Consider the following 27,742-nt stretch of genomic DNA (forward strand, 5'->3'; position numbering starts at 1 on the left):
CATGACTACCCCAGCAGCATTACCCATGTGTGTCGGTTAGGACAGAACATGACTACCCCAGCAGCATTACCCATGTGTGTCGGTTAGGACAGAACATGACTACCCCAGCAGCATTACCCATGTGTGTTGGTTAGGACAGAACATGACTACCCCAGCAGCATTACCCATGTGTGTTGGTTAGGACAGAACATGACTACCCCAGCAGCATTACCCATGTGTGTTGGTTAGGACATGACTACCCCAGCAGCATTACCCATGTGTGTCGGTTAGGACAGAACATGACTACCCCAGTAGCATTACCCATGTGTGTTGGTTAGGACAGAACAGTTAAGCAGTCCATTGTCTCTCTCTGATAAACACCAATGTGCTTGGAACAGTGCCGACGGGGATAACAGAGCATCATGGGCTACCATTCTAAACAGTCCCAGTAATAATCACAGGGTCGTATCTATTGATCTGTTCCCACCTGATTCTCATATCTGCCATGTATTTCTTGCCGTTGATGATGCCCAGCAGAGTGGGGACTTGGTGGTCTTTAAAGTTCAGTGTGACGTCATACACAGCAGACACTAAAAACAGAAGATGACAGACACAAGAACAGAAAATCAGTGTGTGTGTGTGTGTGTGTGTGTGTAGGGTTCACCCCAGGATGTTTTTAAAATGTGGTGCTGCAAAGTAAAGTGTTTTTGAACAGCTGTAACTGACATTTTCTGCAATCAAGAGCAAAGAAAACAAACCTATTAGGGTATGGTGCCTGGCCTTAAATGATGCAAAATTAAAATATGTACAAGGGGGCGCGGCCAGACATCACAAGGGGGCGCGGCGCCCTTCTTCCATTCTTCGGGGAGAACCCTGGTGTGTGTGTGTGTGTGTGTGTGTGTGTGTGTGTGTGTGTGTGTGTGTGTGTGTGTGTGTGTGTGTGTTTTGAATGCATGCCACACCTGTGCCCTGGAGGCATTTGAGTGCAGTGGTGAAGCCTTTGGTTCTGGGCAGCAGGTGGTATTTGAGCTTGGGCAGGCCTTTACTCTCTGCCACTTCCATACTGATCTGGTGCTTCTTCTCTGTGAAGCGAGTGCCTTCACAGTACAGCAGGAACTACAGAGAGAGAGAGTAAGAAAGAGAGAGCGAGATACATTGAGCTTAAAAAAAACACTAAGACAAACAAAGTTTTAAAAATACAAACAGATAGACAAGACGCACACAACAGGTTTAGACAACACTCCCGTTAAGGTGGCCTCCTCTCATCTCTGTCCCTATCAAACTCCCCAGCAGGGCCAGGGTGAGTTACAGATCAAGTGCATCTCCATTAAAATCTACTCTAAATAAAGTCCTCATCTTATCTCAATCTCCATGGGGGCTGTGCTTTGGCAAAATGGGTGGGGTTATATTCTGTCTGTTTGGCCCTGTCCGGGGGTATCGTCGGACGGGGCCACAGTGTCTCCCGACCCCTCCAGTCTCAGCCTCCAGTATTAACGCTGCAATAGTTTGTGTGTCGGGGGGCAAGGGTCAGTTTGTTATATCTGGAGTATTTATCCTGTCTTATCCAGTGTCCTGTGTGAATTTAAGAATGCTTTCTTTAATTCTCTCTTTCTTTCTTTCTCTCTCGGGGACCTGAGAACCATGCCTCAGGACTACCTGACCTGATGACTCCTTGCGGTCCCCAGTCCACCTGGTCGTGCTGCTGCTCCAGTTTCAACTGTTCTGCCTGCGGCTATGGAACCCAGACCTTTTCACCGGACGTGCTACCTGTCCCAGACCTGCTGTTTTCAACTCTCTAGAGACAGCAGGTTCTGTAGAGATACTCTGAATGATCGGCTATGAAAAGCCAACTGCGCTGACCTGTTGCACCCTCTACAACCACTGTGATTATTATCATCTGACCCTGCTGGTCATCTAGGCCATGTTCTGTTATAATCTCCACCTGGCACAGCTAGAAGAGGACTGGCCACCCCTCAGTCTGGTTCCTCTCTAGGTTTCTTCCTTTCTATGGAGTTTTTCCTAGCCTCCGTGCTTCTACATTGCTTGCCATTTGGGGTTTTAGGCTGGGTTTCTGTACAGCACTTTGTGACATCAGCTCATGTAAGGGCTTTATAAATACATTTGAATTTAGAGTGGGCACAGCATTAACAGACCCAAGGTCTTCCATTTAGAGTGGGCACAGCATTAACAGACCCAAGGACTTCCATTTAGAGTGGGCACAGCATTAACAGACCCAAGGACTTCCATTTAGAGTGGGCACAGCATTAACAGACCCAAGGACTTCCATTTAGAGTGGGCACAGCATTAACAGACCCAAGGACTTCCATTTAGAGTGGGCACAGCATTAACAGGCACAAGGACTCCATTTGGGCACAGCATTAACAGACCCAAGGACTCCACTTGGGCACAGCATTAACAGACCCAAGGACTCCATTTGGGCACAGCATTAAAAGACTAGACATCCTCATTCAGACAGACAGTCATTGTGTCCCATTTCAAAGAAACAGTAAACACTCAACATGACCTGTCCCCGTGTCAGAGCTGACCTGTCCCCGTGTCAGAGCTGACCTGTCCCCGTGTCAGAGCTGACCTGTCCCCGTGTCAGAGCTGACCTGTCCCCGTGTCAGAGCTGACCTGTCCCCGTGTCAGAGCTGACCTGTCCCCGTGTCAGAGTTGACCTGTCCCCGTGTCAAAGTTGACCTGTCCCCGTGTCAAAGTTGACCTGTCCCCGTGTCAAAGTTGACCTGTCCCCGTGTCAAAGTTGACCTGTCCCCGTGTCAAAGTTGACCTGTCCCCGTGTCAAAGTTGACCTGTCCCCGTGTCAAAGTTGACCTGTCCCCGTGTCAGAGTCGAGTTGGTGGGGGGTTTGAGGGGTCACTAAAAATCAGATCAGACCACTTAATTAGCCGAAGCCCTCTGGCAGTTCCCGGTAACCGGTAACGAGCGTCAGATGTGGAATCTTGCAGCCCGAGCGACAGCACGTGTCTAAACCTCTCTAAAGAGAGCTACCAGAGATACAGTAACCAGACCTGATCGGGACAAGACTGAACTCCTGGACCTAGTCCAATGACTTGTTATAACAGACTGAAGCTAGGTGCTCAAGGATAAATCCTGTGTGTAGATTCACTGCCATCTGGGCCTAATGTACAATGTATTTTCAGTGTTTCAAATGGCTGTTAAGAGCCGACTGAATGACAAGAATTTGAACAATCTTGGCCAGGATAGAGACATGTAGCCCTATGACTAAGGAGCCTGAGTAATCTGGGCCAGGATAGAGAAATGTAGCCCTATGACTAAGGAGCCTGAGTAATCTGGGCCAGGATAGAGAAATGTAGCCCTATGACTAAGGAGCCTGAGTAATCTGGGCCAGGATAGAGACATGTAGCCCTATGACTAAGGAGCCTGAGTAATCTGGGCCAGGATAGAGACATGTAGCCCTATGACTAAGGAGCCTGAGTAATCTGGGCCAGGATAGAGAAATGTAGCCCTATGACTAAGGAGCCTGAGTAATCTGGGCCAGGATAGAGAAATGTAGCCCTATGACTCAGCCTGAGTAATCTGGGCCAGGATAGAGAAATGTAGCCCTATGACTAAGGAGCCTGAGTAATCTGGGCCAGGATAGAGACATGTAGCCCTATGACTAAGGAGCCTGAGTAATCTGGGCCAGGATAGAGAAATGTAGCCCTATGACTAAGGAGCCTGAGTAATCTGGGACCAGGATAGAGAAATGTAGCCCTATAACGAAGGAGCTATACTCACCCACATAAACTCAGGGTAGTCTCTGAGTCTTTCTAGCCCTCTGAACACGGTCTCTCGGTCCTCCTCCCACTTCCTCTTACAGAACACGATCTCCAGGAAATACCAGGTCCAGCCAATCAGAGGCACCTTCAGCAGCTCGTGTTTGGCCAGCACCTTGGAACTCTGGGTAAACAAACATGGATCATCAGGTCAGAAAAAAGGGAGAGATGTGAAGAACGCCGGTCCACCTCAACGGTCTACAGTGGCTCCCTCAACTACTGCCCTGTTGATCTGCACTGAAAACAAGGGACAAGTCAACAGGACAGGCCAATAGAGTGACAGAGAATTGGAGCGAGCCAGTGAGGGTTGGATATCATTACTGACCCCTAGGACTCCGTATCGCTCACAGATAGTCCAGCCGCACAGGAAGTCAATCTCATAGTTGTGGTTGAGGATGATGATGACGTGTTCCTTGCCGAACTTGTCCACCGTGGCCTGATCTGTGTAGAGGGTGCACTGTGTTCCCGACCACCACTCCAGCAGCATCACCAGCTCTGTACAGGACAACAGGGTCAACACAGTCACATCTATTCACAGCTCTCTGGTCAACCTTTACCCCACCAAGATCCTTGTTGCATCGAAACATTGTCCATAAAAAAAAAAAGGTGCTAGTTGGGAGGTTATTCAGTATGAACTCTGTCACCACTAAATCTACTCTGTCAACATCAGGACACAACTTGCTTTCTATTACACAGTCTCATACAAACAACTCCATGGCCACAAATAGAAATGATTGCCTCTACTAGTCAACTGAGTCACAGTTGTCAATATCACAAAATCCATTCTGTTACAAGTTCTCCCTTTGAGGTGTGACAAATAGACTTCATATTATACACACAACGCATTACATACTAACGAGGTCACACCAGGATCTCACAAATACCTAGTCAAACACACACCCACACACACACACATCAGGATCTTACACAGACAAGGGACAATTGCAGCGTGGTGACTCACGGCTCCAGAGGGAGTAGGAGAGCCTGGTGTTGATCCTGCGGTACAGCTGCTTGTCGATGGGCCACAGGACGCATGTCAACAACTGGATGAAGTTGATGAGGAGGCCGCTCACCACGAATACAAAACCCAGGAGGAGCTGCAGAACAAACTGGGTCTTCAGGTAAGCTACCAGGCCCATGGCTGCTGCTACTACTGAGGAGCACTCCTCTCCTCTGCACACTATGACAACCTGGGGGAGAGGAGAGGGTGGGTGCAGGAGGAAAGAGAGAGGCAGGGAGGAGAAGGTAGGTAAGATAAAAGGTGTCATGGAGAAAGACATTTAAAAAAGAACAGAAGAGGAGAAATTAGTCAAAAACTAAACAAAGCCCAGGTTGCTACATTAGATGTGGTTGTAAATGCAGAAACAAAGCCCAGGTGGCTACATTAGCTGTGGTTGTAAATGCAGAAATGAAGCCCAGGTTGCTACATTAGCTGTGGTTGTAAATGCAGAAATGAAGCCCAGGTTGCTACATTGGATGTGGTTGTAAATGCAGAAACAAAGCCCAGGTTGCTACATTAGATGTGGTTGTAAATGCAGAAACAAAGCCCAGGTTGCTAGATGTGGTTGTTTATGCAGAAACAAAGCCCAGGTGGCTACATTAGATGTGGTTGTAAATGCAGAAACAAAGCCCAGGTGGCTACATTAGCTGTGGTTGTAAATGCAGAAACGAAGCCCAGGTTGCTACATTGGATGTGGTTGTAATGTAGAAACAAAGCCCAGGTGGCTACATTAGATGTGGTTGTAAATGCAGAAACAAAGCCCAGGTTGCTACATTAGATGTGGTTGTAAATGCAGAAACAAAGCCCAGGTTGCTACATTAGATGTGGTTGTAAATGCAGAAACAAAGCCCAGGTTGCTAGATGTGGTTGTTTATGCAGAAACAAAGCCCAGGTGGCTACATTAGATGTGGTTGTTTATGCAGAAACAAAGCCCAGGTGGCTACATTAGATGTGGTTGTAAATGCAGAAACAAAGCCCAGGTTGCTAGATGTGGTTGTTTATGCAGAAACAAAGCCCAGGTGGCTACATTAGATGTGGTTGTTTATGCAGAAACAAAGCCCAGGTTGCTACATTAGATGTGGTTGTAAATGCAGAAACAAAGCCCAGGTTGCTAGATGTGGTTGTTTATGCAGAAACAAAGCCCAGGTGGCTACATTAGATGTGGTTGTTTATGCAGAAACAAAGCCCAGGTGGCTACATTAGATGTGGTTGTTTATGCAGAAACAAAGCCCAGGTGGCTACATTAGATGTGGTTGTTTATGCAGAAACAAAGCCCAGGTTGCTACATTAGATGTGGTTGTTTATGCAGAAACAAAGCCCAGGTGGCTACATTAGATGTGGTTGTTTATGCAGAAACAAAGCCCAGGTGGCTACATTAGATGTGGTTGTAAATGCAGAAACAAAGCCCAGGTTGCCACAGATGTGGTTGTAAATGCAGAAACAAAGCCCAGGTTGCCACAGATGTGGTTGTAACTGCAGAAACAAAGCCCAGGTTGCTACATTAGATGTGGTTGTTTATGCAGAAACAAAGCCCAGGTGGCTACATTGGATGTGGTTGTAAATGCAGAAATCAAGCCCAGGTTGCTAGATGTGGTTGTAAATGCAGAAATGAAGCCCAGGTTGCTTCATTAGCTGTGGTTGTAAATGCAGAAATTAAGCCCAGGTTGCTAGATGTGGTTGTAAATGCAGAAATGAAGCCCAGGTTGCTTCATTAGCTGTGGTTGTAAATGCAGAAATGAAGCCCAGGTTGCTAGATGTGGTTGTAAATGCAGAAATGAAGCCCAGGTTGCAAGATGTGGTTGTAAATGCAGAAATGAAGCCCAGGTTGCTTCATTAGCTGTGGTTGTAAATGCAGAAATGAAGCCCAGGTGGCTACATTAGCTGTGGTTGTAAATGCAGAAATGAAGCCCAGGTGGCTACATTAGCTGTGGTTGTAAATGCAGAAAGGAAGCCCAGGTTGCTACATTAGATGTGGTTGTAAATGCAGGAATTAAGCCCAAGTTGCTTCATTAGCTGTGGTTGTAAATGCAGAAATGAAGCCCAGGTGGCTATATTAGCTGTGGTTGTAAATGCAGAAATGAAGCCCAGGTTGCTTCATTAGCTGTGGTTGTAAATGCAGAAATGAAGCCCAGGTTGCTTCATTAGCTGTGGTTGTAAATGCAGAAATGAAGCCCAGGTTGCTTCATTAGCTGTGGTTGTAAATGCAGAAATGAAGCCCAGGTTGCTACATTAGATGTGGTTGTAAATGCAGAAATGAAGCCCAGGTTGCTTCATTAGCTGTGGTTGTAGATGCAGAAATGAAGCCCAGGTTGCTACATTAGATGTGGTTGTAAATGCAGAAATGAAGCCCAGGTTGCAAGATGTGGTTGTAAATGCAGAAATGAAGCCCAGGTTGCTTCATTAGCTGTGGTTGTAAATGCAGAAATGAAGCCCAGGTTGCTTCATTAGCTGTGGTTGTAAATGCAGAAATGAAGCCCAGGTGGCTACATTAGCTGTGGTTGTAAATGCAGAAATGAAGCCCAGGTTGCTAGATGTGGTTGTAAATGCAGAAATCAAGCCCAGGTTGCTAGATGTGGTTGTAAATGCAGAAATGAAGCCCAGGTTGCTTCATTAGCTGTGGTTGTAAATGCAGAAATGAAGCCCAGGTTGCCACAGATGTGGTTGTAAATGCAGAAACAAAGCCCAGGTTGCCACAGATGTGGTTGTAACTGCAGAAACAAAGCCCAGGTTGCTACATTAGATGTGGTTGTAAATGCAGAAACAAAGCCCAGGTTGCTACATTAGATGTGGTTGTAAATGCAGAAATGAAGCCCAGGTTGCTACATTAGATGTGGTTGTAAATGCAGAAATCAAGCCCAGGTTGCTACATTAGATGTGGTTGTAAATGCAGAAATCAAGCCCAGGTGGCTACATTGGATGTGGTTGTAAATGCAGAAATCAAGCCCAGGTTGCTAGATGTGGTTGTAAATGCAGAAATGAAGCCCAGGTTGCTTCATTAGCTGTGGTTGTAAATGCAGAAATGAAGCCCAGGTTGCTAGATGTGGTTGTAAATGCAGAAATGAAGCCCAGGTTGCTTCATTAGCTGTGGTTGTAAATGCAGAAATGAAGCCCAGGTTGCTAGATGTGGTTGTAAATGCAGAAATGAAGCCCAGTTGCAAGATGTGGTTGTAAATGCAGAAATGAAGCCCAGGTTGCTTCATTAGCTGTGGTTGTAAATGCAGAAATGAAGCCCAGGTGGCTACATTAGCTGTGGTTGTAAATGCAGAAATGAAGCCCAGGTGGCTACATTAGCTGTGGTTGTAAATGCAGAAATGAAGCCCAGGTTGCTACATTAGATGTGGTTGTAAATGCAGAAATGAAGCCCAAGTTGCTTCATTAGCTGTGGTTGTAAATGCAGAAATGAAGCCCAGGTGGCTACATTAGCTGTGGTTGTAATGCAGAAATGAAGCCCAGGTTGCTTCATTAGCTGTGGTTGTAAATGCAGAAATTAAGCACAGGTTGCTTCATTAGCGGAGGTTGTAAATGCAGAAATGAAGCCCAGGTGGCTACATTAGCTGTGGTTGTAAATGCAGAAATGAAGCCCAGGTTGCTTCATTAGCTGTGGTTGTAAATGCAGAAATTAAGCACAGGTTGCTTCATTAGCGGAGGTTGTAAATGCAGAAATGAAGCCCAGGTGGCTACATTAGCTGTGGTTGTAAATGCAGAAATGAAGCCCAGGTTGCTACATTAGATGTGGTTGTAAATGCAGAAATGAAGCCCAGGTTGCTTCATTAGCTGTGGTTGTAAATGCAGAAATGAAGCCCAGGTGGCTACATTAGATGTGGTTGTAAATGCAGAAATGAAGCCCAGGTTGCAAGATGTGGTTGTAAATGCAGAAATGAAGCCCAGGTTGCTTCATTAGCTGTGGTTGTAAATACAGAAATGAAGCCCAGGTTGCTTCATTAGCTGTGGTTGTAAATGCAGAAATGAAGCCCTGGTTGTAAATGCAGAAATGAAGCCCAGGTTGCTTCATTAGCTGTGGTTGTAAATGCAGAAATGAAGCCCAGGTTGCTTCATTAGCTGTGGTTGTAAATACAGAAATGAAGCCCAGGTTGCTTCATTAGCTGTGGTTGTAAATGCAGAAATGAAGCCCTGGTTGTAAATGCAGAAATGAAGCCCAGGTTGCTTCATTAGCTGTGGTTGTAAATGCAGAAAGGAAGCCCAGGTTGCTTCATTAGCTGTGGTTGTAAATGCAGAAATGAAGCCCAGGTGGCTACATTAGCTGTGGTTGTAAATGCAGAAATGAAGCCCAGGTGGCTACATTAGATGTGGTTGTAAATGCAGAAACAAAGCCCAGGTTGCCACCGATGTGGTTATAATGCAGAAATGAAGCCCAGGTTGCAAGATGTGGTTGTAAATGCAGAAATGAAGCCCAGGTTGCTTCATTAGCTGTGGTTGTAAATGCAGAAAGGAAGCCCAGGTTGCTACATTAGATGTGGTTGTAAATGCAGAAATGAAGCCCAGGTTGCTTCATTAGCTGTGGTTGTAAATGCAGAAATGAAGCCCAGGTTGCTTCATTAGCTGTGGTTGTAAATGCAGAAATGAAGCCCAGGTTGCTTCATTAGCTGTGGTTGTAAATGCAGAAATGAAGCCCAGGTTGCTACATTAGCTGTGGTTGTAAATGCAGAAATGAAGCCCAGGTTGCTTCATTAGCTGTGGTTGTAAATGCAGAAATGAAGCCCTGGTGGCTACATTAGATGTGGTTGTAAATGCAGAAAGGAAGCCCAGGTTGCTTCATTAGCTGTGGTTGTAAATGCAGAAATGAAGCCCAGGTGGCTACATTAGATGTGGTTGTAAATGCAGAAACAAAGCCCAGGTTGCCACCGATGTGGTAATAATGCAGAAATGAAGCCCAGGTTGCTTCATTAGCTGTGGTTGTAAATGCAGAAAGGAAGCCCAGGTTGCTACATTAGATGTGGTTGTAAATGCAGGAATGAAGCCCAGGTTGCTACATTAGCTGTGGTTGTAAATGCAGAAATGAAGCCCAGGTGGCTATATTAGCTGTGGTTGTAAATGCAGAAATGAAGCCCAGGTTGCTACATTAGATGTGGTTGTAAATGCAGAAATGAAGCCCAGGTTGCAAGATGTGGTTGTAAATGCAGGAATGAAGCCCAGGTTGCTTCATTAGCTGTGGTTGTAAATGCAGAAATGAAGCCCAGGTTGCTTCATTAGCTGTGGTTGTAAATGCAGAAATGAAGCCCTGGTGGCTACATTAGATGTGGTTGTAAATGCAGAAATGAAGCCCAGGTTGCAAGATGTGGTTGTAAATGCAGAAATGAAGCCCAGGTTGCAAGATGTGGTTGTAAATGCAGAAATGAAGCCCAGGTTGCTTCATTAGCTGTGGTTGTAAATGCAGAAATGAAGCCCAGGTTGCTAGATGTGGTTGTAAATGCAGAAATGAAGCCCAGGTTGCAAGATGTGGTTGTAAATGCAGAAATCAAGCCCAGGTTGCTAGATGTGGTTGTAAATGCAGAAATGAAGCCCAGGTTGCTTCATTAGCTGTGGTTGTAAATGCAGAAATGAAGCCCAGGTTGCTTCATTAGCTGTGGTTGTAAATGCAGAAATGAAGCCCAGGTTGCTACATTAGATGTGGTTGTAAATGCAGAAATGAAGCCCAGGTTGCAAGATGTGGTTGTAAATGCAGAAATGAAGCCCAGGTTGCTTCATTAGATGTGGTTGTAAATGCAGAAATGAAGCCCAGGTGGCTACATTAGATGTGGTTGTAAATGCAGAAAGGAAGCCCAGGTGGCTACATTAGCTGTGGTTGTAAATGCAGAAATGAAGCCCAGGTTGCTACATTAGATGTGGTTGTAAATGCAGAAACAAAGCCCAGGTTGCCACAGATGTGGTTGTAAATGCAGAAACAAAGCCCAGGTTGCCACAGATGTGGTTGTAAATGCAGAAACAAAGCCCAGGTTGCCACAGATGTGGTTGTAACTGCAGAAACAAAGCCCAGGTTGCTACATTAGATGTGGTTGTAAATGCAGAAATGAAGCCCAGGTTGCTACATTAGATGTGGTTGTAAATGCAGAAATGAAGCCCAGGTTGCAAGATGTGGTTGTAAATGCAGAAATGAAGCCCAGGTTGCAAGATGTGGTTGTAAATGCAGAAATGAAGCCCAGGTTGCTTCATTAGCTGTGGTTGTAAATGCAGAAATGAAGCCCAGGTGGCTACATTAGATGTGGTTGTAAATGCAGAAAGGAAGCCCAGGTGGCTACATTAGCTGTGGTTGTAAATGCAGAAATGAAGCCCAGGTTGCTAGATGTGGTTGTAAATGCAGAAACAAAGCCCAGGTTGCTACATTAGATGTGGTTGTAAATGCAGAAACAAAGCCCAGGTTGCTAGATGTGGTTGTTTATGCAGAAACGAAGCCCAGGTTGCAAGATGTGGTTGTAAATGCAGAAATGAAGCCCAGGTTGCTTCATTAGCTGTGGTTGTAAATGCAGAAATGAAGCCCAGGTTGCAAGATGTGGTTGTAAATGCAGAAATGAAGCCCAGGTTGCTTCATTAGCTGTGGTTGTAAATGCAGAAATGAAGCCCAGGTTGCTAGATGTGGTTGTAAATGCAGAAATGAAGCCCAGGTTGCAAGATGTGGTTGTAAATGCAGAAATGAAGCCCAGGTTGCTTCATTAGCTGTGGTTGTAAATGCAGAAATGAAGCCCAGGTTGCTACATTAGATGTGGTTGTAAATGCAGAAATGAAGCCCAGGTTGCAAGATGTGGTTGTAAATGCAGAAATGAAGCCCAGGTTGCTTCATTAGCTGTGGTTGTAAATGCAGAAATGAAGCCCAGGTGGCTACATTAGATGTGGTTGTAAATGCAGAAAGGAAGCCCAGGTGGCTACATTAGCTGTGGTTGTAAATGCAGAAATGAAGCCCAGGTGGCTACATTAGATGTGGTTGTAAATGCAGAAATGAAGCCCAGGTTGCTACATTAGATGTGGTTGTAAATGCAGAAATGAAGCCCAGGTTGCTTCATTAGCTGTGGTTGTAAATGCAGAAATGAAGCCCAGGTGGCTACATTAGATGTGGTTGTAAATGCAGAAAGGAAGCCCAGGTGGCTACATTAGCTGTGGTTGTAAATGCAGAAATGAAGCCCAGGTGGCTACATTAGCTGTGGTTGTAAATGCAGAAATGAAGCCCAGGTTGCTTCATTAGCTGTGGTTGTAAATGCAGAAATTAAGCCCAGGTGGCTATATTAGATGTGGTTGTAAATGCAGAAACAAAGCCCAGGTTGCCACAGATGTGGTTGTAAATGCAGAAATGAATCCCAGGTTGCAAGATGTGGTTGTAAATGCAGAAATGAAGCCCAGATTGCTTCATTAGCTGTGGTTGTAAATGCAGAAATGAAGCCCAGGTGGCTACATTAGCTGTGGTTGTAAATGCAGAAATGAAGCCAAGGTTGCTTCATTAGCTGTGGTTGTAAATGCAGAAATTAATCCCAGGTTGCAAGATATGGTTGTAAATGCAGAAATGAAGCCCAGATTGCTTCATTAGCTGTGGTTGTAAATGCAGAAATGAAGCCCAGGTTGCTAGATGTGGTTGTAAATGCAGAAATGAAGCCCAGGTTGCAAGATGTGGTTGTAAATGCAGAAATGAAGCCCAGGTTGCATCATTAGATGTGGTTGTAAATGCAGAAATCAAGCCCAGGTTGCTAGATGTGGTTGTAAATGCAGAAATCAAGCCCAGGTTGCTTCATTAGCTGTGGTTGTAAATGCAGAAATGAAGCCCAGGTGGCTACATTAGATGTGGTTGTAAATGCAGAAACAAAGCCCAGGTTGCCACAGATGTGGTTGTAACTGCAGAAACAAAGCCCAGGTTGCTAGATGTGGTTGCTCAGAGAGAAGATTACAGAAATCCATTTCAAAAAGGGAGGATGTGTGTGGTTGGTTCTGAGAGTGATTTGAGAAGACATCAAAGTTTCTTTCATTCTTACCAAGCAAGGTGGGTTCTCTTTTATAAGTCCCTCTCGCACGGCCCTTCACTCAGTATTACAGATCTGAGACAGAGAGTGTCAGAGGTTAATATAAGGAAAGTCTACTGTAAACCATACAGTACGGTTGCACAACAGGAAGAGGTAACCAGGAAGCTGGTGTAGCCAACCTCATTACCAACCAGAATCTACTGAACTGGAAGCTATCAGAGACCAGAGGGGAAACATACAGTTTCTCACTAAATCTTTCTGGCAGAGCATGAGAATGTGCTATATTGTGTGTGTGTGTGTGTGTGTCACAGAAGAGTATGAGTGTAGGTCCATCACAGACTGAAGTGACTGAGTGTTTGACAGACAAGGAGGATTACATTTTGTGTCACAGCAAATGCATGCGTTTCGGTGTGTGTGTGTGTGTGTGAGTGCAGTGACTATCAGTCTTTGTGATTTAGACCAACGCTCACTCAAACAGAGCACTGAGTCACAACATCACGCAGCCCTCCAGTCCACCGTGACCTCCCGTGCAGGCTAGCCTGGTCCCGGATCAGTTTGTACTCCCCTGTCATTGCCAAGACAATTCCATTATGCAGCTGAAATCAGAAACAGATCAGTCTTCATGCACTGAAGACAGGATCAACCCTGAATACCAAGAGCTTCCTCTGCACACTCCACCTCTGCTTGTCATTATATTACATCCCTCTATTCGACTAACTCCTTAACTCCTACTCATCCTCCCCTTCATCCCTCTAATCTCACATTCAACTTCCCATTACCTCTCCATCTCTTCACTTGTCTCTCATCTTTCCCTTCTGTTCTCCGAGGTGTTTAAGCTCTGGTTTGGGTTATAAGACCAGACAATGCCTGGAGGCTGCATGCTCTCATCTCATAGGGGATACAATGTGATGTAAAGGTGTGTATCAGTGAGTATATCAGTATATCTCAGAGAGGGAAAAGTATTTTGTTCCCTCACAGGACAGGACAACCATGTCGTCTCCATTTCTCAGGGACGATAAACACCAGCTGGCCAGAGAGGGAGGAAGAGAGGCAGAGATTGTGTGCAAGTGTGATGATATGATTGTCTGTTTGTGTGTAGAATCATTTGAACGAGTGGCAGAAATAGCAGACGGTCATTCCACCTCAAAAAGCACCAGAATGGGGACTTGGACACCCACCATCTCAGACTGTTCTGTTAGAAACAGAAAAGATAAAACATTCCTGCAACATTAATCTGTTTAAATATAATTAGATCTCTGAGAAATTAATCTGGCTGCACCCAAATTGGCCATTATATATGATAGGATTCATATATAAAAAAAAATATATATATAGTACCTTGCTTGTGCTGCGTAGTCTAGCTCTCCTCTTCACTGAGAGATATCATCATCACCTTCAGCTCCTGGCTTCAGCTAAATCAGACTTCTAAATACAGAAATTATTTCAGAACAATCTGAGATGGTGGGTTTGTCATGGCCTGCTGAAATGACCCCAGAGTCTGTAGATCACAAACACGGTTCCTTCATCAGTACAAATAAGTTCTAAGAATCGGTTGTCTTGCTCTGAGAAGGTCACGGGTAGTCTTCTCACAGCTCTGAGAAGGTCGCGGGTTGTCTTCTCACAGCTCTGAGAAGGTCGCGGGTTGTCTTCTCACAGCTCTGAGAAGGTCGCGGGTTGTCTTCTCACAGCTCTGAGAAGGTCGCGGGTCTACTTGCTGTATTGAACCACCGGCTCCCGGCGGAGCGGTTTAAGGCACTGCATCTCAGTGCTAGAGGCGTCACTGTAGACACCCTGGTTCGATGCCGGGCTGTATCACAACCGGCTGTGATCTGGAGTCACATAGGGCGGCGAACAATTGGCCCAGCGTCATCCGGGTTAGGCCGTCATTGTAAAATAAGAAGTTGTCCTTAACGGACTTGCCTAGTTAAATAAAAGGTTAAACAAACAGAAAAAACATCACTGACCGAGTGTGAAGCTCCATGTTGAGGTTTGTCCACTACACAGCAGGTCATGGTGCTATTTGGCCTGTAAACAAATTCAAACAACCAGGGAACTCAAGGCTAATTTTTGTGTGGCTTACAAAGGTCTGGGAGGGAACTTAAGTGTTACCCTCACAATTGGCTTAGATCACAGGGATAGGCCTAGATACCGTCGAATGTACAATACAGGAGGGGACTACTAACAGGTGGGCCGTCATTGGCACCGGAGGATTGGCAGCGGAGGAGATGGCTGCCGTTTTACAGTTTCCTAACCAATTGTGCTATTATTGTGTATGTTTTTTTTGCATTATTTGTACATAATGTTTCTGCCACCATCTCGTATGACCTCGTAATGGACAAAGTTTTTTTTCTTTAACGAGGCAGACAAAGGATTTCCTTCAGACAACCGACAAGGCCCAAATCCCAGAGATTCGCAGGAGAAAGAGACAGATATCGGGGACGTAGGTCAGGGTGCCTTCTAAGGATCTGACGGAAAGTGTGTAATCTGCCACTACCATCAGTCCTATTAGATTACACCACAATCAAAATAGACTAACTACGATCACAAATACCCTACCAACGGGACATTAATAAAAACTGTAATATTTTATTTTTCACCAAGTCGTGGCTGAACAACGACATACAGCTTGTGGGGTTTACGCTGCATCGGCAAGGTAGAACAGCCGCCTCCGGTAAGTCAATGGGTGGTGGTCTGCGTATATTTGTAAACAACAGCTAGTGCACGAAGTCTAATAGTAAGGAAGTCTCAAGGTTTTGCTTGCCTGAGGTAGAACACACTATTTACCAAGAGAGTTTATCTTTATCCAGACGAGCTAAATGACTTTATGCTCACGTCGTGGCAAGTAACACTGAGACATGCATGAGAGAATCAGCTGTTCCGGACGACTGTGTGAATACGCTCTCCACAGCCGATGTGAGTAAGACATTTAAACAAGTCAACATTCACAGGGCCGCAGGGTCAAACAGATTACCAGGACGTGTGCTCCGACCAACTGGCAAGTGTCTTCACTGACATTTTCAACCTCTCCCTGTCTGAGACTGTAATACCAACATGTTTCAAGTAGACCACCATAGACCCTGTGCCCAAAGACACCAAGGTAACCTGCATAAATGACTACCGGTCCGTAGCACTCACGTCTGTAGCCTGAAGTGCTTTGAAAGGCTGGTCATGGCTCACATCAACACCATTATCCCAGAAACCCTAGACCCACTCCAATTTCCATGCAGCCCCAACAGATGATGCAATCTCTATTGCACTCCACACTGCCTTTTCCCACCTGGGCAAAAGGAACACCTATGTGAGAATGCTATTCATTGACTACAGCTCAGCATTCAACAAGTGCCCTCACAGGTCACCCCCAGGTGGTAAGGGTAGGTAACAACACATCCGCCACGCTGATCCTCAACAGGGGGACCCACAGGCATGCGTGCGCAGTCCCCTCCTGTACTCCCTGTTCATCCATGACTGCACAGCCAGGCACGACTCCAACACCATCATTAAGTTTAGAGATGACACAACAGTGGTAGGCCTACAGGAAGGTCAGAGACCTGGCCGTGTGATGCCAGGACAACAATTTCCCCCTCAATGTGATCAAGACAAAGAAGATGATTGTGGACTACAGGAACAGGAGGACCAAGCACGCCCCCATTCTCATCTACAGGGCTGTAGTGGAGCAGGCTGAGAGCTTCAAGAACCTTGGTGTCCACATCACCAACAAACTAACATGGTCCAAGCACACCAAGACAGTCGTGAAGAGGGCACGACAAAGCCTATTCCCCCTCAGGAGACTGAAAAGATTTGGCATGGGTCCTCAGATCCTGACTGGTTGCATCACTGCCTGGTATGGCAACTGCTCGGCCTCAGACCAGAAGGCACTACAGAGGGTAGTGCGTACGGCCCAGTACATCACTAGGGCCAAGCTTCCTGCAATTCAGGACCTCTATACCAGGCGGTGTCAGAGGAAGGCCCTAAAAAAAATTGTCAGACTCCAGCCACCCGTCATAGACTACCGCACGGCAAGCGGTACCGGAGCGCCAAGTCTAGGTCTAAAAGGCTTAACAGCTTCTACCTCCAAGCCATAATACTCCTGAACAACTAATCAAAGGGCTACCCAGACCTCTCTTTTACGTTGCTGCTACTGTTTATTATCTATGCAAAGTCACTTTAACTCTACCTACATGTACATATTACCTCAATTACCTTCACTAACCGGTGCACATTGACTCTGTATTTTACTGCTGCCTTTTAATTATTTGTTACCTTGATTTTCTACTTAACACTTATTTTTCTTAAAACTTCTTAAAAACATTGTTGGTTAAGGGCTTGTAAGTAAGCATTTCACTGTAGGGTCTACACCGGTTGTATTCGGCGCATGTGACAAATAACTAACATTTGATTTAGTGTGTCTGCTCTATCCAGAAGTGCCTGCTCGTTATTTAAACCATGGCAATTAAATAACCCAACAGTAAATAGGGGTACTAGTTAAAATACTCCTTAGTGAGCAGCTCACATAGGCTACTGAGTGACTAGTCCACATACTCCATAGTGGATTGGCTTCTTCACTGATAGGATTCCTAAATACTTTAAATTCCTCATAATGAATTAATAGTAGGCTACATTCACATCAGTAGCCAGCTGGCCCTTTGCACTAGGAGGAATCTTGGTACTGGTTCCCTCTCTTCAGACACGAGGTAGCCGAGCCAACTCCTTAGGTGACTACCCCGACAGCTGCTGAGAAGGGCCGGGCCCATGCCAGTACCGCAGTATTCCTTAGCATCGTTGCAAGGAAACAAAACACATAGTATATTTAACTCCTTTAGGAAAACAGCCCTGACATTGTTGTCATCCAGAGTCAACATTGATTCATTTTCCAGACTATAGAACAAAATATTTGACATATAACAGGGTTTTAAAGAACCAAAAAAGAGTTGCTTTATATTTTATAATAATAATAATAATAATAATAATAAATGCCATTTAGCAGACGCTTTTATCCAAAGCGACTTACAGTCATGTGTGCATACATTCTACGTATGGGTGGTCCCGGGAATCGAACCCACTACCCTGGCGTTACAAGCGCCATGCTCTACCAACTGAGCTACAGAAGGACCATGGACCATGGAAAAAAACATCGCAATAATGGTATCGTTACATCCTATCTGAAGATTCAGTCTCGCTCTGGCTGGCCAGACACCATCTGGAACAAACAGGGTTACGACCATGACCCCAGAGGAAGGGAGAGTGGTGGGATACTGTTACAGAGACAGACTATTCTCTCACACAGTCTGAAATTAGCCCCAATCCTGAGACACTGCTAAACCATGTGCTATAGAGAATGTATTCAGAAAGCATGCACACCCATTGACTTTTTCCACATTCTGTGGGGTTACAAACTTGGTTAGGACTTCACTAAGGTCACCTCTTGTAGTCATGAAATGACCCTCTCCATCTTCAGAGGATGCAGCTTTCAAAGACTTGACCTCTCATGATGTATTGCTTAGTTTTTTTTGATGCTCGAGGCACTTTGAGATTCTATGAAAAGCTCTATATATATTTTTTTTTTTCTTTAATCATGCCATATTGGTTAGGACTACCCCCACCAATCATCTCAGATATAGGCCTACAGGAAAGGTCAAGCCCAGTGGTGTCCAAACATTAGGACTGTGTGGGCCAAATTGGAATCTCAGTGGTAAGGCCCAGATGGTCCAGGCAGATGTAGGGGTGGATTTTGGGCATCTGTGAGAAACTGCCAGTCAAACCAGCGGGATAAAGAAAGCACGTGGTTGGGAATAGACAAGACTGGGACCAGGTAGCCAAACAAGTCAATTCCTAGCCACTTTGAGAGAGAATCTCCCCACGTCCCACCAGGTGAAAAATAGAAGGGCATTGAAATGCTGTAATAAAAATCACCTACATTTAGGGCATTAACCAGAGAGTATCAGAATGAGAGCTGCCTGTGTATCCTTGTAGTCAAAGCTTCCAACTGAGACCAAAGGACAAGGCTGTGCTTTGAGGTAAGAGAAAGTAAAGAGCACGTTCTCTCTCTCTCTCTCACACACACACACACAATCTATTTATTTTCCAACTCACTGCAATAAATATTGGAATAAAATGCTTCCGGTGTGCACTTACAGTGAGAAAAATAAAATAATAATAATTGGATCACTTGAAAGAATCCACCTCCTTTGACATCCTCAAAAGGACCATATTATCACATAGTTGCCATGGTAACAGACCCCGGTGTAACACACTAGGGTTATGGGTATTATATGTGATCTTTCTGCATCTTTAGCTTCCAGTTTCTCTTTCCCTCTCTCCATCAGTCTGTCTTTCAAGTCAACCAGGGCTGAAAGGGAACCATGTAACACACCTTGTTCCAGGATCGGTTATCACTGCCTCAGGACTACCCTCAAAGCATCACATAGTAGGTCATCTCTATGCAAAGCAATACCAGTGGGATCCAACTCAAGTAAACAGCCAGCCTGAGCTCGGGCTCCACCCCAGCCTGAGCTCGGGCTCCACCCCAGCCTGAGCTCGGGCTCCACCCCAGCCTGAGCTCGGGCTCCACCCCAGCCTGAGCTCGGGCTCCACCCCAGCCTGAGCTCGGGCTCCACCCCAGCCTGAGCTCGGGCTCCACCCCAGCCTGAGCTCGGGCTCCACCCCAGCCTGAGCTCGGGCTCCACCCCAGCCTGAGCTCGGGCTCCACCCCAGCCTGAGCTCGGGCTCCACCCCAGCCTGAGCTCGGGCTCCACCCCAGCCCGAGCTCCACACCAGCCTGAGCATGAGCTCCACACCAGCCTGAGCACATTCCTGGGAGAGGATGACAGATACTGGGTTAAAGTTGCGTAGGAAAATAACTGCTGCCTGTCCTTGATCACCTGGCAGCAGGTTCACTGGGGGTTATGGTTATCTATTCTATTTAAAAATCAGTTTACATTTTTGCCTGATTCTGTTCATTTACCCCGCATTCCGTTTTTTCCTCTCCCAGGTGTCTGTTTTCCCCCCAGTTTTCAGGTTTCCGCTCTACAAAAAAAATGCTTAAACCACATCAGGACACCACTTCTGAAATGTTGACCAATGTAAGAAATTTAGATTTTTGTGTATAGTTACCCTTTAATTTAACTTTGCCAGAGACGGGCTGGTCTGGATAGCAATATTTCTGTAGCACTCATGTGATTGCAGAGTTTGCAAAACAAATGACCACTGGTTTTATGCAAATATTCATGACTCCGTTCTGCCAGGTAGGCATAGGCTTTTGGGAAGCATTTCCATCTACCAGAAGACTGTTTATGACATTAGCATCATCGCTAACGGCTACACAACGTGGTAGACACACACACCCACACCTCTTCAGAAAGTTACAGGAAAATACAGATCACTGATGCATTTAGTTCATGTCTTCAATACATTTACTTCAATTTAACTTCAATAAATCAGAAATTAAATAAAGTAATAGATTAACTTGGGAAAATGTATATATTTTCTAATACATTTAGTTGATTTCCTACTAAGCTATTCAAAGTAAAGGAGGCTCATCATATAGTCAGACTAAGCAGAGAGAGCAGAGCAACCCCTTGGGTTGAACATACAGTACACGTGTCAAATTATGATTCACACAAGCAGGAGACGAGAGACAGAAAAGCCTGTCAAAGTACCACTGATGTGATGCACACCTCAATAGGTGGTTCAGTTATCCTCATGACATGGGACACGTGGGGAGATGGGCACTGTCAGACAAACGCCTTAAAATGGCCCACTCCTTGAAGCTTGCTGTTGTGTCCAAAAACACTAATTTTGCTCGAAACATTTATCTACCCTAAAACTTTTATTTAACTAGGCAAGTCAGATAAGAACAAATTCTTACTTATAATGACGGCCTACAGGGGAACAGTGGGTTAACTGCCTTGTTCAGGGGCAGAACGACAGATTTTTACCTCGACAGCTCTGGGGTACGATTTAGCAACCTTTCGGTTACTGGCCCAATGCTCTAACCACTAGGCTACCTGTCGCCATGAAAGCTGAAATAAGTAATTTTTTGGGCGGCCCGATCAAATTCACATAGAAATGTGAGTGATAGATCAGTCACTCATTGAAGGAAAGTCTAAGAAGTGGTAAGTCTGTTCTGTGCTCTATTTCTGTTTCCCGTTCTTAAAATGTATTTTTTGCATGTTTTACTTTCAGATGTGTACACCAGCGTCAAAACAGCTGAAAATACAACATTTTTGGTTATGGAAAATATATGTCACAGCGGGTAAGATGCTGCAATGATTTTCTACACTATAGTTGCTTGTTTTGCAAAAACTGAAAATAGGCAAACTATTAAAATGGTAGCAACCGGGAAATAGCAGAGTGATTTCACCATAGTGCACATTACTGTAGTCATTAGTGAGATATTGTTTTACAAACAGGAAAAGTTCAGAAATAGCTGGAGTGTGTCTTTACCTTTATTGTCCATAACTGTTGGTTACGAGACGATAGGATTATTGTGCCCGCCCTGTGTTTGTGTGGCTGTCTTAGAGCGCAGTGAACAGGCGAGCTGTCGGTCTTGGCTCACCCTTTGTGTGCTTTCTAATTCACCACAAGGACATGCTTCGTAAACAACAGGTGTAGACTAACAGTGAAATAGTTACTTGCAGAGGAAAATAATGAGAAATAATAGATTAATAATGACGAGGAATAAATACACTATGAGTAAAGATAACTTGGCTATATACAGGGGGTATCAGTACTGAGTCAATGTGCAAGGTAATTGTACAAGGTAATTGTGGTAGATATGTACAGAAAGTGTCTGTTCTTCTGCCCATCTTAATTTTTAATTTGTTCTTCTGCCCATCTTAATTTTTAATTTTGACTGGACACTTTGACATATGGACTTTTCTTTGCAACTCTGCCTAGAAGGCCAGCATCCCAGAGTCGCCTCTTCACTGTTGATGTTGAGACTGGTGTTTTGCGGATACCATTTAATGAAGCTGACAGTTGAGGACTTGTGAGGCATCCGTTTCTCAAACTAGACACTAATGTACTTGTCCTCTTGCTCAGTTGTGCACCGGGGCCTCCCACTCCTCTTTCTATTCTGGTTAGAGCACGTTTGTGCTGTTCTGTGAAGGGAGTAGGATACAGCATTGTACGAGATTTTCAGGTTCTTGGCAATTTCTCGCATGGAATAGACTTCATTTCTCAGAACAAGAATAGACTGACAAGTTTCAGGAGAAAGTTATTTGCTTCTGGCCATTTTGAGCCTGTAATCGAGACCACAAATGCTGATGCTCCAGATACTCAACTAGTCTAAAGAAGGCCAGTTTATTGCTTCTTTAAATCAGAATTTTTCAGCTGTGCTAACATAATTGCAAAAGGGTTTTCTAATGCTAAATTAGCCTTTTAAAATGATAAACTTGGATTAGCTAACACAACGTGCCATTGGAACACAGGCGTGATGGTTGCTGATAATGGGCCTCTGTACGCCCATGTAGATATTCCATTAAATTAGGATTTTAATTATCTTTTTTTTATCTGCCGTTTCCATCTACAAGAGTCATTTACAACATTAACGATGTCTACACTGTATTTCTGATCAATTTGATGTTATTTTAAATGGACAAAAAAAAAGTGTTTCTCTTTCAAAAACAAGGACATTTCAAAGTGATCCCATTCCTTTGAACGGTAGTGTGGGTAGGGAAAAAGTGACTAGGCAACAGGATAGATAATAAGCAGAACCATCAGCGTATGTGATGAGTCAAAAGTGGGGCACTGCAAATGGTTAACTATTTAACTAAATAGCTACCCGGACTATTTAGCAGTCTCATTCCTTGGGGGTAGAAGCTGTTCAGGGTCCTGTTGGTTCCAGACTTGAGAGGGAAGAGGTGTTGTCGTGCCTTCTTCACAAATGTGTTGGTGTGTGTGGACCATGTTAATTCCTTAGTGATGTGGAGCCAGAGGAACTTGCAAGCTCTCGACCTGCTCCACTACAGTCAATGTGGATATGAGCGTGCTCGTCCCTCCATTTCCTGTAGTCCACAATCAGCTCCTTTGTCTTGCTGAAATTAAGGGAGAGGTTGTTGTCCTGGCACCACTGCCAGGTCACTGATCTCCTCCTTACAGGCTGTCTCATCGTCATCAGTGATTATGTCCCCGTTGTGTAGTCAGCAAACAATGGTGGTGTTGGAGTTGAGCGCGATCACGCAGTCGTGGGTGAACAGAGAGTACAGGAGGGGATCAAGAACACACCCCTGGGGTGTTGAGGGTCAGCGTGGCAGATGTGTTGTTGCCTACCCTCACCACCTGGGAGAAGCCCGTCAATAAGTCCACGATCCAGGTGCAGAGGGAGGTGTTCTGTCCCAGGGACCTGAGCTCAGTGATGAGCTTGGAGTTGCCTTGGTCTACCCCCAGTCACCATTCATTCACTTCTCAAGGGTAATGGGATTAAGCCTGGTCTTACTATCCCCCTCCAAGTCCTTCTCCGTAGGTCCGGCCACCTCTCCTGCAGTGACAATGCTAAAGTGGAAACGTTTGACTAATTAAACATTCCCTCAATGTTACTTTACTCCGTGCCAAGTCCTTTTCAGTGCTACCATGACATGTTCAGCGTGTAACACACCCGGCAATCCCAGAAATACAGCCTGAAGGTTGTAGCTTCAGTCAAAGGAGAAGCGTACCCAAAATCCAGAAACTACCAGGTGATTCCATACATTGAAACTAGTTCCGTGGAGTTTGCACTCTGACCTTTGCTGGATGCAAGCTTCGCTCTGCTCCGTTGCCACTGAACTCATGATTCAGAAATCTGTTAAGTGTGGACAAATTCATTGTTTTATTGAAAGCGTAAAGCCCAACGAGGTACTCTTGTCAAAAGTACTATCCGTTTTGAGTCAGGAAATAGGTACCTTTCCACCTAAAACGTTTGAGTATTTTTTAATCGTTGTTTTATTTCCCTGATTGCCATATGTGCCCCTGTGGGGGAGACTGCTGTGTCAAAAACATCACGATATGCCCGTAGATGATGCTTGATGTCTTTTGGGGGTGAGAAGGTACATATGAACAAGATATGTAATCTAAAATGATTGGGACAGAAAATCGAAGGTTGCTAAGATACCGCTGTTGCTACTGTACAGCTGTTGCTACATGTCCAAATGAAAAAGAATATGGCAACTACAGTCTAATAATAATAAAACAAAAACATACATGATTAACAAAAAAACATTGTTGTACAACAAATGGACTAAAGGAGTCTAACATTAGTCCTTATTGTCCAAGGACCTTATGTGTTCTGCTTAGAGGTGAATTGGCTCTGGATGCCAAAACATCAAATGCTCCATCTAAACATGAATCGATTCTGGTTCTAGAAACATAAAACCCTCTCCTTTCGTATCACATCAAAATAATTTCACAAGTGCAAAATAGACACTTGTGGAACAATGTCGTAACACAGTTTCAGCCAACAGTATTTTTCAGTGACAACACGTGTGTGGCGTCCGTCTTCTGTTTACACAGGTGTTTAGATAGCTAAATATCACAGGTAGTCCACTGTCTGCCGTCTGTTTTCCTTAAACATGTTGGCACATTTATCAGAACATTTTACCATATGCATTTTAACAAGTGATTTATTTTGCTCTTCACTCAGTCGCTTAGTAGCCTAGCCTACTCCCAAACAAAAGCCTGTGATTGTAGGTAACTCCAAAAGCCCTTGAAGGTTGTGAGAAATGAACACGAGAATCAAATGCTTTCGAAAAAAGAAATTAATAGCAATTCTATCAGTATTAAGATAAGACCCTTCCCTCGCAAAGTGAGAGGGTAGGAATGAAATTAAACATCCATCAAAAAAAGCATCAGCTTGGGCTCTGTTTTAGAATATCACTTTTTGATATGACAGCGATTCCACACGTTCCTGTGACAATTATATGGGAAAAAATATTATGTTAAATTTTATTCTGTTATATTCTTACTATAAAATAAATGTGTCTTGTCTGTTCAACAAAATAACTTAACTCAAAATATGCTAGGCCTGTTTTAAATGGGCTCGTGTCCACCGGTTCCCCACAAGGTTGTGTGCCCTCTCCTGTACATACTAATGACTGGCGTAGCAAATATGGGGGAGCATGGCCTGTGGTAGATGACTGTATCATGGGGGAGCATGGCCTGTGGTAGATGACTGTCTCATGGGGGAGCATGGCCTGTGGTAGATGACTGTATCATGGGGGAGCATGGCCTGTGGTAGATGACTGTGTCATGGGGGAGCATGGCCTGTGTCAGATGACTGTCATGGGGGAGCATGGCCTGTGGTAGATGACTGTATCATGGGGGAGCATGGCCTGTGGTAGATGACTGTATCATGGGGGAGCATGGCCTGTGGTAGATGACTGTGTCATGGGGGAGCATGGCCTGTGGTAGATGACTGTATCATGGGGGAGCATGGCCTGTGGTAGATGACTGTGTCATGGGGGAGCATGGCCTGTGGTAGATGACTGTGTCATGGGGGAGCATGGCCTGTGTCAGATGACTGTATCATGGGGGAGCATGGCCTGTGGTAGATGACTGTATCATGGGGGAGCATGGCCTGTGGTAGATGACTGTATCATGGGGGAGCATGGCCTGTGGTAGATGACTGTGTCATGGGGGAGCATGGCCTGTGGTAGATGACTGTGTCATGGGGGAGCATGGCCTGTGGTAGATGACTGTGTCATGGGGGAGCATGGCCTGTGGTAGATGACTGTGTCATGGGGGAGCATGGCCTGTGGTAGATGACTGTGTCATGGGGGAGCATGGCCTGTGGTAGATGACTGTGTCATGGGGGAGCATGGCCTGTGGTAGATGACTGTGTCATGGGGGAGCATGGCCTGTGGTAGATGACTGTGTCATGGGGGAGCATGGCCTGTGGTAGATGACTGTGTCATGGGGGAGCATGGCCTGTGGTAGATGACTGTGTCATGGGGGAGCATGGCCTGTGGTAGATGACTGTCATGGGGGAGCATGGCCTGTGGTAGATGACTGTGTCATGGGGGAGCATGGCCTGTGGTAGATGACTGTGTCATGGGGGATATGGCCTGTGGTAGATGACTGTCATGGGGGAGCATGGCCTGTGGTAGATGACTGTGTCATGGGGGAGCATGGCCTGTGGTAGATGACTGTCATGGGGGAGCATGGCCTGTGGTAGATGACTGTGTCATGGGGGAGCATGGCCTGTGGTAGATGACTGTGTCATGGGGGAGCATGGCCTGTGGTAGATGACTGTGTCATGGGGGAGCATGGCCTGTGGTAGATGACTGTGTCATGGGGAGCATGGCCTGTGGTAGATGACTGTATCATGGGGAGCATGGCTTGTGGTAGATGACTGTCATGGGGGAGCATGGCCTGTGGTAGATGACTGTGTCATGGGGGAGCATGGCCTGTGGTAGATGACTGTGTCATGGGGGAGCATGGCCTGTGGTAGATGACTGTGTCATGGGGGAGCATGGCCTGTGGTAGATGACTGTGTCATGGGGGAGCATGGCCTATGGTAGATGACTGTGTCAGGGGGGAGCATGGCCTATGGAAGATGACTGTGTCATGGGGGAGCATGGCCTGTGGTAGATGACTGTGTCATGGGGGAGCATGGCCTGTGGTAGATGACTGTGTCATGGGGGAGCATGGCCTGTGGTAGATTACTGTGTCATGGGGGAGCATGGCCTGTGGTAGATGACTGTGTCATGGGGGAGCATGGCCTGTGTCAGATGACTGTCATGGGGGAGCATGGCCTGTGGTAGATGACTGTGTCATGGGGGAGCATGGCCTGTGGTAGATGACTGTGTCATGGGGGAGCATGGCCTGTGGTAGATGACTGTGTCATGGGGGAGCATGGCCTGTGGTAGATGACTGTGTCATGGGGGAGCATGGCCTGTGGTAGATGACTGTGTCATGGTGGGAGCATGGCCTGTGGTAGATGACTGTGTCATGGGGGAGCATGGCCTGTGGTAGATGACTGTGTCATGGGGGAGCATGGCCTGTGGTAGATGACTGTGTCATGGGGGAGCATGGCCTGTGGTAGATGACTGTGTCATGGGGGAGCATGGCCTGTGGTAGATGACTGTGTCATGGGGGAGCATGGCCTGTGTCAGATGACTGTCATGGGGGAGCATGGCCTGTGGTAGATGACTGTATCATGGGGGAGCATGGCCTGTGGTAGATGACTGTATCATGGGGGAGCATGGCCTGTGGTAGATGACTGTATAATGGGGGAGCATGGCCTGTGGTAGATGACTGTGTCATGGGGGAGCATGGCCTGTGGTAGATGACTGTGTCATGGGGGAGCATGGCATGTGGTAGATGACTGTGTCATGGGGGAGCATGGACTGTGGTAGATGACTGTATGATGGGGGAGCATGGCCTGTGGTAGATGACTGTATCATGGGGGAGCATGGCCTGTGGTAGATGACTGTATCATGGGGGAGCATGGCTTGTGGTAGATGACTGTATGATGGGGGAGCATGACCTGTGGTAGATGACTGTATCATGGTGTGAGAACTGTCTCCTCCAAATTTAGAAGGCAGCCACTGAACCCCACACCCACTGCGGTTATGGGAAATGGCATTGAGCTGGTCAGTACCTACAAGTGCCTGGGAACAGTGTTGGACAACGTATTGACGCTTGAGGAGAACACAGATGCCACCTGTAAGGGACAGCAGCGGCTTTCTTTTTAAAAGATGAACTTGTCTTATGTCAGTAAGACAATGACTGCACTCTGTTACAGGAGTTTCATTGAATCCTTGATGTTCTCGATGGTGGCCTGGCAATCTTAATGTTTGCGACAGAAATAGGTTGGACGGTGTGGTTAAGGTGGCCGGCCAAGTCATCGGGTTGCAACAGACACAGCTCTCATTCAGAAAGCAAGTGGTGAGGAGAGCTAACAGTATCCTAGACTGTCCTGGTCACCCTCTCCGAGACCATTTTGCACTCTTCCCCTCGGGTCATCGGTTTAGACTTCCCAGAGTCAAGAGCAACAGATACAGGAACACGTTTATCCCACAGGCCATACATTT

At 45.8% G+C, this 27,742-nt stretch overlaps 1 protein-coding gene and 1 long non-coding RNA gene across 23 annotated transcripts in view; one reads left to right on the forward strand and one right to left on the reverse strand.

Moving 5' to 3' along the window:
* The window catches only part of LOC118372485 (1-acyl-sn-glycerol-3-phosphate acyltransferase gamma-like), a 41,888-nt gene that overhangs the window by 12,502 nt on the left and 1,644 nt on the right, over nucleotides 1–27,742 (reverse strand). For 12 of the 19 annotated variants that reach the window (XR_008140170.1, XR_008140169.1, XR_008140168.1 and 9 more), the window contains exons 2-7: nucleotides 12,750–14,162; nucleotides 4,738–4,966; nucleotides 4,102–4,271; nucleotides 3,739–3,900; nucleotides 942–1,095; nucleotides 467–569 (exon numbers count right to left, since the gene is read on the reverse strand). Coding sequence is in view for 7 of the 19 variants with exons in the window: in XM_052522956.1 (XP_052378916.1) it covers nucleotides 467–569; nucleotides 942–1,095; nucleotides 3,739–3,900; nucleotides 4,102–4,271; nucleotides 4,738–4,915 (767 nt within the window). In the remaining 12 variants the exon portion in view is untranslated. Of the gene's footprint in view, nucleotides 1–466; nucleotides 570–941; nucleotides 1,096–3,738; nucleotides 3,901–4,101; nucleotides 4,272–4,703; nucleotides 4,967–12,749; nucleotides 14,163–27,742 lie in introns of those variants that run through there. The other 7 variants (XM_052522956.1, XM_035758403.2, XM_052522957.1 and 4 more) reach the window with 7 other exon arrangements.
* Nucleotides 6,244–8,775, forward strand: LOC127931173 (uncharacterized). Of its 4 annotated transcripts, none has more exons than XR_008140172.1 (3): nucleotides 6,244–6,268; nucleotides 7,548–7,591; nucleotides 8,582–8,775. It is a non-coding gene; the product is annotated as an uncharacterized LOC127931173 (long non-coding RNA). The 4 variants fall into 4 exon arrangements; XR_008140174.1 differs by lacking the exon at nucleotides 7,548–7,591 and adding an exon at nucleotides 8,494–8,537; XR_008140175.1 differs by lacking the exon at nucleotides 6,244–6,268 and adding an exon at nucleotides 7,479–7,503.

The sequence above is a fragment of the Oncorhynchus keta genome, chromosome 7 (assembly GCF_023373465.1).
Source record: "Oncorhynchus keta strain PuntledgeMale-10-30-2019 chromosome 7, Oket_V2, whole genome shotgun sequence".
NCBI classification, from domain to species: domain Eukaryota; kingdom Metazoa; phylum Chordata; class Actinopteri; order Salmoniformes; family Salmonidae; genus Oncorhynchus; species Oncorhynchus keta.